Here is a 13,017-nt window from a genome sequence, read left to right as displayed (position 1 = left end):
TTGTGAAAGGCGCCATGGGAATGCAAGTCTATTTTCCCCCTCCAGGGCAGTGCTTGAATATTATAGAACCGAACAGCATAAAAGAAGGCCGTTCTGCCCACCATACCTGTGGCAGCCTCGTTTGAAAAAGTTATTCAATAACTCTACTCAATTCCTCCTCCTCTGACTCTGTCGCCACATAGTTCATCTCTTTATCCGCTGGTCACTGACCTTCCTACAAATGGAAATAGTTTCCACACCATCAAGATTTTTCATGTGGTCCATCGGTTTCCACGAAGCAGGTCTAATATCTATGGTTTTATGTTTCTGTTGGTTCAGTTGGCTAGATGACAGACTGATGCCATCAACACAAGTGCAATCGCTGTGCCAACTGCCATGGTTCATGGAGGGCTACCTCCTTGCCTTGCCTCATGCTTGACCGGGGCGGGGGGGGGGGGGGGTACCCCACGATCTATATAACGACTTGCCTCACACCTCTTCGATGGAGAAACACTTATGGTCCATTGTGGAATATTGCTAATTATTTAATTCTCACTGTAGTGATAGTCAGATATCAATATACATGATCAATGTATGTAAATGTAGTACAGTCATTTCAACACTAGCTGTCTCACAGTCAGATTCTATAAGAACCGGATTCCCGCTCTTTTTAGTTAGTTAGAGAGCGTGAGCAGTGAACAAGCAAGACATAGAGTAGCTAGAGTGAGAGAAGTTAGAACTAGTTTCTTATAATAGTGTATATAGTTTATTGTAGTTTATTTCTTTATAGTTAGTTTAGTATTGCGTAAAAGGACTCACAGTTTATTATTTTAGTACTCATTAAATAGTTCATCTTGCAACAAGAAGACTATTGGTCATTTTATCATCCTGGTGGATTCAAGAGTAATATATGTATTTTAGATAAGTTACTATTTAAAATATAACACATGATGGCCACTTTGGGTGGGCTGCTGCTGACTGGTGGGCACAACCCATGGAATTATAAATCGGTGGGGGGGGGGGGGGTAGGCAGCCAGAGAATGAGAGAAAAAGCTGATTGCCTCGCACTGACTGAAGCATTTGTATGTATTTTTCCTAATCCTTAGGTTACGTCTGTGAGCGAGACCGTCTGACATTCACCTTCTGTCAGACGCTTAGGCTCTTGGGCCGGTGCTATCTTCAAACTGTGCGGGCACAGTGCTGTCAAACATGTCGACCGCATGGAGTGCGAGACCGTGGCAATGAACGCGTGTCGCGGAGATGAGAAACAAGCACTGATGCCACAAAAAAAAAAGACTTCGAGGAAATAATACTTCAAGCAAATTAAAGGATTACAGGGACTGAAAGGCACAAAAGCAATTCAGGAAAAAGATTTGTACGTGGACGTTTTGTTATATATATATATATATACATGTGTATATAAAAGAAAGAGTCTTTCTTTCAGTATTCTTGTTTAAGCGACCATATCGACAAGACAGCAATCCTAATTGTTGATTGATGCCAAAAAAGGACTTAACAATGTCAGAATTGCTCAACAAGATCTGAAGCCTAGCGGTTGCTATAGTTACTCACCGTCCTTTCAAGTAAGTGGTGCTCCTAACCTTCACGAAATAACACCTCTCCCATTCATAACGCAACCACATGTGTCTCCCAAAAGTGGCTTGATAAATGCCATCTTTGGGGGGGGGGGGGGTTTGAAATTGTAAAAGACGTGTTCAACAGCACGTAGAACTTGAAGGGCCAAGAAGGTTGGAATAAAGATGCCGCGTGGTGCTGCTGTGTCCGACCAGCATCATATTACTTTTCCTGGGTGTTGCTGGGCAGCACAGAACTTTTACATACTTGAATGTTTGTTTTTTTAAATCCTAGTTTATTTGCAACTTTCAAAAGTCAAGTTCAGGTGAGAGATGTGTCATTCTGATTGGGGTCATGGTGCTAATAATTCTTTTTTAAATACTGTTATTTTTTGTAAGGGGCGGCCTAATAGTACAGTCTGCACAAGGCTGTGCTGTCCTTTCTACTGAATGTTATATGGATGTATGTAGCCAATGGCAATATATTCAGTGCAAAACATTGCAGAGTGGTTCATGTGGGATGACTATTGGTGGTATTTAAATCTCCAGTAAATATTTTCCACTGGGTCAGTACAAAATAGAATGTTTTTCTCTAAATATTACGTCAGGTTACCACCTCATCCCCCGCTTTGAGTCTCTCCGTGTTGCAATCTTCCATTTTGAAATTGCCAGTTGTCTCTGTCTGGAGAAGTATTAAATTTGACGTCTGACACCGTCTGCCTCCTCGCCTGTGCCTCACTGTCGCAGGGTGCACAGCACAGAGTAATCGGAGTTAAGATATCGTAGCCCTTAGTCCAACACAAACTTCTTCAGATTGCAGTTCCTCCCTCCGAGAGCATGAGGTGCGTTACTTGTATTATGTGCTACAAGTTTCACACACACACACACAGACTAACTCAGGTTTCAGCTAATGTGTATAATCTGCTTGGTTTTGTACTGCAGTCAGGGTTATTTATTGTCCTGTGAATAACATACCCCGAGCTCTGTAATTGTTTGGCCTCTGAAGAATGTGACTCACTCAAAAATCTGTTGTGTTGAAGTCTCCACCAAGCTACGTAGGTAGTGTCTGACTCTTGACGGACTGTATGCTCACTCTACATATGTGCACAACCCGTTTTTTCATGGTTCTGACAACTCGGGTTCACTGTAGCTTCCCAAAGGCTCTGGCTTCCCAAGTGTTCGTAGGGGTAGAGTGCAGCGTTAACCTGCTACAACTGCATAGCTGACATCTCAGACCATTGGTAAACTGCCCATTGCTAGTCCTGCTGGCAGAACCTACTCATTCTTTCCATAATGTTGACTAGAGTGACGACAATCGCAGGCCCAGTTCTTGCTGTGTGTGGCAAACAATGACAGTTCTTTACAAAGTTTTGTTGCGGATGCTTGTAGCTACTTCTACCAGGAGACCTGCTGTCATGGTATGTCACGCTCATCTGTCTTGCCCCATCCTCCTACATCCACTGTGGTTCAACTGCAACCTTGTGCGACATCTACATTCTGATTATGCCTAGGCTTACCCTCTTTCAGCTGTCCTCCCCTGTGCCCTCTAGAAGAGATCTCTGTAGTTTTTAAGCTCTGATCAAATGACCAAAAATACTGACATTTTCTTTTCTTGATGTCACTTTTGAGAGTTTGTTTTGTTCTTGCAATTTCAACAACCTATTCAGGTCTTATACTCAATATATGGAATGTTTAGCACACGTCTCAGCTTCCACATTTCAAAGGCCTCTATTTTCTTCCACAGATTTTTATTTATTGTCCATGTCTTTGAGGTGTACTGAAAGTGGATAGAATGTAGCATCTCATAAGTTTATTATTTGAAACAAACTTGTTAACATATCCTTCATCTTTACAAATTCACTTCTGACAATCTCTATCCTTCTTCTGATTTTGGCATCTCACCTACTGTTATTATTTGTTCGGAAATAGACAAACATGTCTACCTGTTCTAGTGTGGCACCATGCACTTCAATCCTCATTCTGGGCTATTTTTAAAAATATATAAATTTAGAGTACCCAATTAATTTTTTTCCAATTAAGGGGCAATTTAGCGTGGCCAATCCACCTACCCTGCACATCTTTGGGTTGTGGGGGCGAAACCCACGCAAACACGGAAAGAATGTGCAAACTCCACACGGACAGTGACCCAGAGCCGGGATCGAACCTGGGACCTTGGCGCCGTGAGGCAGCAGTGCTAACCACTGGGCCACTGTGCTACCCTTCTGGTCTATTCTAATGTATTCCTTCCAGCTGCTATTGCTTTTGGCCTTTGGTGTCCTTTGGTATTCATATTTAATCCATATTCTAATCTTCTAGATTTTACTTTATCTACAACATTTTGGATGGTCCCTTCTGATTCTGCAGGTATCATGGTGTCATTAGAGAACAGCAAGTTTGTTGTGTTCTTGCCTCCAATTTCTATCCCTGGATGGACATCTAACAATCCGAGTACTAGTTCCGTGTACAGGTTAAATAATTTTGACAATAGTACACAGCCTTGCTGTACTCTTCTCTTCATTTGAAACATATCTAATTATCCCTCCTCTATCCAGATGTTCGCTATTTGGTCCCAATATGGACTTGAGATAAATCTCACATCTTTACTGTCAATGTCACATTTCAGCATCATGTCTATTAGCTTTTGGTGATCTACACAATTGATTATTTTTTCATGAAGCCCATGTAAATGTTCTTGTTCACTTCTAGATAATTATCAAAAATGTTCTGAGATTAAATATTCCCTCTTTGTTGCTACTAAAGAACAAATAAAATTACAGCACAGGAATAGGCCCTTCGGCCCTGCACCGACCATACACCCCGTCTGAACTAAACCCCCCTACGCTTCCGGGGACCATATCCCTCGATTCCCATCCTATTCATGTATTTGTCAAGACACCCCTTAAAAGTCACCATCGTATCTGCTTGCACTACCTCCCCCGGCAGCGAGTTCCAGGCTCCCACCACCCTCTGAGTAAAAAACCTGCCTTGTACATCTTCTTAAAACTTGCCCCTCACATCTTAAACCTATGCCCCCTAATAATTGATACTTCCAGCCTGGGAAAAAGCTTCTGACTATCCGCTCTGTCCATGCCCCTCATAATCTTGTAGGCGTCTATCAAGTCACCCCTCAACCTCCGTCGTTCCAGTGAGAACAAACCAAGTTTCTCCAACCTCTGCTCATAGCTAATGCCCTCCATACCAGACAACACCCTGGTAAATCTTTTCTGCCTCTCCAAAGCCTCCATATCCTTCTGGGTCTAAATCCTGATTGCATTTCACCAGTTCCTACTTTAGATGTGTTATCATTTATTTCTGTTATAATTTTCAAGATCACTTTAATGAGATGACTCATTAAGTTTATAGTTCTAAACTTTAGTTTTCTTTGGGTATCTTAATGAATGTCTCAGGTCTCTGGGAATGTATCCTTTAGTATGTATTTTAACACAACCTTCTGTTGTCACTAATCATTTGTTTCTCCAAGGGCTTTTAGATGTCCTGTTGTTACTACACCTATGCCTGGAGTGCCTCCTGTGCTCATCAATTTCAAAGCATGTTTTCCTTCTGACATCATAATGTTTGGCCCTTTATTTGCCTCTATACATTTAATGTTGGTGAATTCAAACGTTGCCTTGCAGCTTCTAAGAATCTCTGCGAGACCACATAGTCTCTCTGATAAGGAGATGGCACAGTAACTGCACACTTCAGGACTGAGACAGTTTGAAACCTACCATTCATTATGGATGATGCTCATGGAATATATCACTCCACACAAGAATAATTCTGTACGCAGAAAGGCACAGCTTTTAACAGCCTGGAAAAGGGAATATGTTCCAGTGTATGAAACACTGCTGAGGTGAGATACAAATGTTAATTCCCCTGGTCAAAGACACAGTTAGAATTCCAAACAGCTGTTCGCCTCACACCACCAATAGGAAGCATCGCATCAGTAATCATGTCCAAATATCGTGTGTGTCCCATTAAATCACAACATTGACACAAGGACGAGACACATGGACAGATTAAAAAGCTGAATGATGAAGGGCTATCATGCATGTTGCAAAATCTGCAGCTGCAATTAAAATAAACATTTTTTTTTTAAATACTCAATCCTTTCACATGTGGTACCTGACACTCTGTCTCTCTCTCTCATCCTCATTGTGGCTCTCTCCATCTTTGGGTGTCTTTCGCACTGTCTCATTGTTTAGGTCCCTCTCTTTATCTCTGTCTCTTTTTCTCTCTCTGCTGCACACCTCCTAAATGAGATGAATTTGGAAACGGAGCCAACCCAGATTTCAGGGGAGCAAGTCTATTGAAGCAAAACTGCCCGGAAGTGAGCCTGAGTCAGAGAGGCCACAAGCAAAGCTAGGGTGTGAATTCGGAGCGAGTGTTCCTGCGAGGCTTGTGTGTGTGATATTGTGTGAAAAGAGGCAACTTTCCTGACCTGGGCTGTATTCGATCTGGAAATGTTTAACGCTGATACTGAATGCAAAATGAAATGGATCCAAGTTCTTTCCCCAGCACTGATACCCTCATGAGAACAAACATGAACCCCTACCATCCACAGAATAAAAACATAACACCGCACTCTGGTGCTACTGCCCGTATTTCACTTACTGGTTTACTGTCTCATTCCTCCTGAAGAAATTCAGACTTGTTTGTATAATTTAAATGTTAGGTCCAGCCGAAAGATTCAATGTCCAGGCAACTTTTATATGTTTATGGTACTTTTATTAAACTTGTGTTTATCAAACACTCTGACTTTATTATCTTATTGAGATGATCACAGGATTTTATAAAAGGGTTGTGTTTATATTCTGGTTTGTGATCCTCTGCACAGAGAATCTCAGGATTGTTTCAGTGCAGAAAGAGGCCATTCAGTCCTTTGTGTCCATGCCAGCTCTCTGTAGGAGCAATTAACTTACAGCCACTCGGGGTGGCGCAGTGGTTAGCACTGAGACTACAGCTCTGAGGACCCAGGTTCGATCCCGGCCCCGGGTCACTGTCCGTGTGGAGTTTGCACATTCTCCCCATGTCAGCGTGAGCCTCACACCCCACAACCCAAAGGTTTGGGCAGCACGGCAGCATTGTGGATAGCACAATTGCTTCACAGCTCCAGGGTCCCAGGTTCGATTCCCGGCTTGGGTCACTGTCTGTGCGGAGTCTGCGCGTCCTCCCCGTGTCTGCGTGGGTTTCCTCCGGGTGCTCCGGTTTCCTCCCACAGTCCAAAGACGTGCAGGTTAGGTGGATTGGCCAAGATAAATTGCCCTTCGTGTCCAAAATTGCCCTTCGTGTTGGGTGGGGTTACTGGGTTATGGGGATAGTGTGGCGGTGTTGACCTTGGGTAGGGTGCTCTTTCCAAGAGCCGGTGCAGACTCGATGGGCCGAATGGCCTCCTGCTGCACTGTAAATTCTATGATAAATCTATGTGCAGGTTCGGTGGACTGGCGACGCTAAATTTCCCCTTAATTGGAAAAATAAGAATTGGGTACTCAATTTATTTTTAAAAACTCAGAGCCACTCACTCACCTGCTCATTCTTCGCTTTCAGCTATCAATCCAACTCCCCCTCGAATGCGTTGATTGACACTGCCCCCCCCCCCCCCCCACACTCTCAGGCAGTGCATTCCAGTTCCTAACCACTTGTTGCATGAAAAGGTTTTCTCAATTGCTTTAAATATGTGCCCTCTTGCTCGCCTTTCACCACTGGGAACAGTTCTCCTCCCCCAAGGGAAACAGTCCCAACATCTCCAATCTATCCATGTCGCTATTGCCAGTTGTTGTAAAAACCGCCATCTGGTTCACTAATGTCCTTTAGGGAAGGAAATCTGCTGTTAGGAAAGAGTTAATGTTCCCAACTCTTTTTTAGGACAACCGAATATAAGAAAGGAAACAAATTGGGAATAAAGCAAAAAAGGCCGTTCCTGATACTTTGCTTCCCAAACGTAACAAAGACCAACGGAAACTTAAAAACATCAAATGAGAGTACAATTAATGGGGTTCGTGTTCCCAATACTTCAGTTGCAATTGGGGTTTTAATTGTTTAATAAACTGCACCAATATATAAAGGGGATATAGGTGGCACTGTTTGTGTTGGAGAAGTGATTACTGAACACAATAAACCGGAGTCAAAGATGTCAAGACTTTGCTTCCTAGTCTTTATTGTAAGTGTTACATCGGAGCTTAACAATCTGCCGTCCTCACCCGATGTGCCCTAAATGTGACTCCAGACCCACAGCAATGTGATTGACTCTTAACTGCCCTCCGAAATAGCCCAGCAAGCCACTCGGTTCAAGGGCGACTATGGGTGGGCAGCGACGCCCACCATCCCCTGACATAATGAGAAAAATGCCCACAGCTGCTGACACCGGAGCAAATTAAGTTGAAGTAAAGTTAATTGAATAGTGGAGCAGGTGAAATGAATTGAAATGAAAATCGCTTATTGTCACAAGTAGGCTTCAAATGAAGTTACTGTGAAAAGCCCCTAGTCACCACATTCCGGCACCTGTTCGGGGAGGCTGGTACGGGAATTGAACCGTGTTGCTGGCCTGCCTTGGGCTGCTTTCAAAGCCAGAATTAGAGATCTCAGAGGGTTGTCGGGCTGGTGGAAGCCATGGATGGGAAGGGGAGGGGAGGCACGAGGCCATGGAGGTACTTGGAAACTAAAACTCAAGGTGTCGATGGACCTAGAAGTGAGTGAGCATAAAACCTACTGTAGTATCCAGGGAGATGTTTGCATTGTAATACCTTCATACAACCTCCCCAGGAAAACTGATCATGAGGGACAGGTAGTATTGAGGAAGCAGGAGGTCTGCAGAAGGACTTGGACAGGCTAGGAGAGTGGGCAAAGAAGTGGCAGGAGGAATACAATGTGGAAAAGTGTGAGGTTATGCACTTTGGAAGGAGGAATGGAGGCATAGACTATTTTCTAAATGGGGAAATGCTTGGAAAATCAGAAGCACAGAGGGACTTGGGAGTCCTTGTTCATGATTCTCTTAAGGCTAACGTGCAGGTTCGGTCAGCAGTTAGGAAGGCAAATGCAATGTTAGCATTCATCACGAGGGCTAGAATACAAGAGCAGGGATGGACTTCTGAGGCTATATAAGGCTCTGGTCAGACCCCATTTGGAGTATTGTGAGCAGTTTGGGGCCCTGTATCTAAGGAAGGATGTGCTGTTGTTGGAAAGGGTCCAGAGGAGGTTCACAAGAATGATCCCTGGAATGAAGAGCTTGTCATATGAGGAACGGTTGAGGACTCTGGGTCTGTACTCGTTGGAGTTTAGAAGGATGAGGGGGGATCTGATTGAAACTTACAGGATACTGCGAGGCCTGGATAGAGTGGACGTGGAGAGGATGTTTCCACTTGTAGGAAAAACTAGAACCAGAGGACACAATCTCAGACTAAAGGGACGATCCTTTAAAACAGAGATGAGGAAGAATTTCTTCAGCCAGAGGGTGGTGAATCTGTGGAACTCTTTGCCGCAGAAGGCTGTGGAGGCCAAATCACTGAGTGTCTTTAAGACAGAGATAGATAGGTTCTTGATTAATAAGGGGATCAGGGGTTATGGGGAGAAGGCAAGAGAATGGAGATGAGAAAAATATCAGCCACGATTAAATGGCGGAGCCAACTCGATGGGCCGAGTGGCCTAATTCTGCTCCTGTGTCTTACGGTCTTATGTCATCAGAGAGTGGCAGTCCTTAAGAGATCATTTTTAAATGTGATTCTCTTTGTAACCTAACTATCAGCTGGCCATGGTAACAATGTTCTTTCCCATTTCACCTCTTTTCCTCTCTGAGCTGTCTGTACAGAAGCAGCAACTGATGACTTCACTTGACGGTTCCAGTCAGGTCTGACAGGATATCAAGTGATGTTTCCAACAAAACTTGGAGATTGTTAAAGTATTTTAACAAAAATTTAAAAGATAGAAATATAAATATGCATAGTTGAAGTCCTCCTATCACAATCCGGGCTGTCATCAAGAAAGCAAAATAATAGAAAGAGAAGTTAATGAAAAATACAATTTATCTAAAGAATATAATTTAAAAAGAAGTGGAAGTCATAATTCATTTTGCAGAAATTTGAACGCTCAAACTGCAAATGCCTCTCAAACCCGGATTGTATCATCACAGCTGTCTGGAAATGGGAACAATATTGTTCTAGATGAGACAGTTCAACTGGTGCAGCTGGCTGAAAATACGATTATCATGTGGGAAACCACACATGTGGATATGCTCAAGTCTGCCTTTGTGTGTCAGTGTGTGTTGATGTGTGCGTGTGTGTGGAGTAGACACAGTATCGTAGTTTATTTGCAGTCTGATGGTCTCCATTCCAAATAGTTTGTGTGTGGCGTACATGCGTGTGAGCGTAGACGTGTAAGCATTCGTGAAACAGGGTCACTATTCTGAGGATTGTAAATGGCACGGCGGCACAGTGGTTAGCACTGCTGCCTCACAGCTCCAGGGACCCGGGTTCAATTCCGGCCTCGGGTGACTGTGTGGAGTTTGCACTTTCTTCCCCGTGTCTGCGTGGATTTCTTCTGGGTGCTCCGGTTTCCGCGCACAGTCCAAAGATGTGCAGGTTAGGTAGATTGGCCATGCTAAATTGCCCTTAGTGTCCAAAAGGTTAGGTAGATGGGGTTACAGGGATAGGGTGGAGGCATGGGCTTAAGTAGGCGGCACTGTCCAAGGGCTGGTGGAGACTCGATGGGCTGAATGGCCTCCTTCTGCACTGTAACAAAAATTCTAAAATTCTAATTCTATTCAGTTGATTGTTTGCCTGACTATGTGTGTGTTTGCGTATGCTTTTGTGTGATTACATACGTGAGTGAATGTGAGCTTTTGTGTGTGTGTGTGAGTCACCAAGTTTGGAAACAGTTCCTCTTTGATCTAACCAGGGACCATTCTCTTGTAGCTAGTTTGCTTAATTATTAAGAGGGAGGCGGGTGCGCTGGCATCTTAGCTTCTCGACATTAAACTCTCATTCTTGTTTTCAAATCCATCCATGGCTTTACCCTCCATATCGGCCCAACCTCCAGCCCGACAAACCCCAATATCTTTGCACTCCTCGAATTCTGGCCCCTTGATTCTCAAGCTGCTCCAATGTCGCTCTTGTGAAATCCCGACTGACCTTAATCACTGCACACGGGAGAAGGACTTTGGCAATAAAGCAGCAGTTGACATTGCCCAGTGCTGAATGGGTTCCCAATTATCTGAAGCAGTGAGAGGGAGTTGGGTAATTAGTGCTTTGTGAAATCGAAGGGGATGTTTAGGCTTAACTGTGAGTGAAAAGTGAAAGCCCATCTACTTATCTCCTCTCATAATTAAATACCTTATATTGCTTCCAACCCAAACAGTGGCTTCAGTCTTACCACTCAAAAGGGTTGCTTTCCACCAATTAAGGCATATACACAAAGTGCTCTTTGTTATAACGGGACTAAATAGTTTCTGAAATAAAAAATGTGTAAAGATAAACTCAGAACGCTGTTTCTTCTTGTGGTATCCCTTGGCTCCCTCACCCTGTTCAGTTTTGATATTATTTTATTATTTAGTTTTAATTCTGTTTCTCCATCTGTCCATCCTCATTGTCCAAACAGTCAAACCAACTGCAGACTCCGACTGGCCTCCCTGTGATTTGTCAGCCCATCTTGCTCTTGGTTTGACGGATATTGGGCGGGATGGTCGGAGAACCGCCGGGGGGGGGCGTCATGGAATCCAGCCCCCGCCGGCTGCCGAATTCTCCGGCGCCGGGGATCTGGCAGGGGCGGGAATTGCGCCGCGCCGGTCCCCCCGGCGATTCTCCGGCCCGCGATGGGCTGAGTGGCCATCCATTTTTTGCCGGTCCCGTCGGCGTAAATTAGAGTAGGTCCTTACCGGCGGGACCTGGCGGCACGGGCGGCCTCCGGGGTCCTCTGGGGGACGCGGGGGGATGTGGCCCCGGGAGGTGCCCCCACGGTGGCCTGACCCGCGATCGGGGCCCACCGATCCGCGGGCGGGCCTGTGCCGTGGGGGCATTCTATTCCTCTGCGTCGGCTGCTGTGGTCCTCCGCAATGGCCAACGTGGAGAAGATCCCTCCCCTGCGCATGTGCTGGGATGACGCCAGCACACGCTGGCGTTCCCGCGCATGCGGCAACTCACGCCGGCCAGTAGCACAGTGGTTAGCACTGTTGCTTCATAGCTCCAGGGTCCCAGGTTCGATTCCCGTCTTGGGTCACTGTCTGTGCGGAGTCTGCACATTCTCCCCATGCTGCGTGGGCTTCCTCCGGGTGCTCCAGTTTCCTCCCACAAGTCCCGAAAGACGTGCTGTTAGGTAATTTGGTCATTCTAAGGGCAGCACGATGGCGCAGTGGATAGCACTGGGACTACGGCGCTGAGGACCCGGGTTCGATCCCGGCTCTGGGTCACTGTCCGTGTGGAGTTTGCACATTCTCCCCGTGTCTGCGTGGGTTTCATCCCCACAACCCAAAAGATGTGCAGGTTAGGTGGATTGGCCACGCCAAATTGGTCCTTAATTGGAAAAAAATAATAATTGGGTACTTAAATTTATAAAAGAACAAAAAAATTTGGACATTCTGAATTCTCCCTCAATGTACCTGAGCTGATAGTCATTTGTGCTGAAACAGATTACCTGGTCGTTATTTAATTGCTGTTTGTGAAGGCTTACTGTGCAGACTTGGCTCCTGCTACAATACAACAGTAACTACACTTCAAATGTATTTTGTTGTCTCTGATGCTCAGTGTTCTGAGATTGTGAAAGATGCCGTATAAATGTCAATCTTTCTTCTCACTGGGTGACTCGCCACCAGAAACCTGGAGGTAGAGAAATCTGTCATAAGATTTGGGACTGTTCCCACTTGACAACTGACGAGCTGTAACCCAGAGTATGGACCAGCAGCTTGAAGCCAACCACCACTCTCCCGACTTGCTAAACCCCAGCAGTACTCCAAATGGGTGTATCAATGTCAATTCCCAAATAAGAGATCACAAGAAACAAGCCTGTTCCACTGTTCATGGCTGGTCTAATTGTGGTTTTAACTCTGCTTTCTTGCCTGTAGCCGCCCCCCCCCAATAACCCTCAACTCCCTTTTGGGTGTGACGATTCTGGGAGAGAGAGAGAGAGTGCTTTCTGGATTGAGCAGAGATCCACTCGGGCGGTCTGGATTTCTCAATCATTTGCTTTGGAAATTCCAACTCTGGCGGAGGTGTGTGTGTGTCAGAAACTGAGAGAACTGAGGTAAAGAATGCCAGTCTTGAATCCTTCTGAGTCCTCAGGCAGTGGTGGTGGGGGAGAGAGTGACATGGCAAAGGAGCTCTTGTCTTCTATAAGATCAAAAATCTGTAGGTAAGGAATAAAACTGCCTCTCAACTTTACCATAAAATAATGTTGTAACATTAATAGCCATTCGGCCCACTTAGTCCAGGCTGGCGTTTATAGTCCACACAAGCGTCATCCCATCAAGATCCCACCTGTT

The 13,017-nt window shown here is 45.0% G+C and overlaps 1 protein-coding gene across 1 annotated transcript in view; it reads left to right on the top strand.

The window, feature by feature from the left end:
• Nucleotides 1-6,303, top strand: part of LOC140387312 (uncharacterized) — a 404,134-nt gene extending 397,831 nt beyond the window's left edge. The window contains exon 31 of the mRNA XM_072470241.1: nucleotides 1,086-6,303. Coding sequence (XP_072326342.1) covers nucleotides 1,086-1,243 — 158 coding nt within the window. The 3' untranslated portion in view covers nucleotides 1,244-6,303. The remainder of the gene's footprint in view (nucleotides 1-1,085) is intronic.
• The last annotated feature ends 6,714 nt before the right edge of the window (nucleotides 6,304-13,017 follow it).

This window comes from Scyliorhinus torazame, chromosome 12 (assembly GCF_047496885.1).
Source record: "Scyliorhinus torazame isolate Kashiwa2021f chromosome 12, sScyTor2.1, whole genome shotgun sequence".
Classification (NCBI taxonomy): domain Eukaryota; kingdom Metazoa; phylum Chordata; class Chondrichthyes; order Carcharhiniformes; family Scyliorhinidae; genus Scyliorhinus; species Scyliorhinus torazame.
This window is presented reverse-complemented; position numbering and strand designations above follow the sequence as displayed.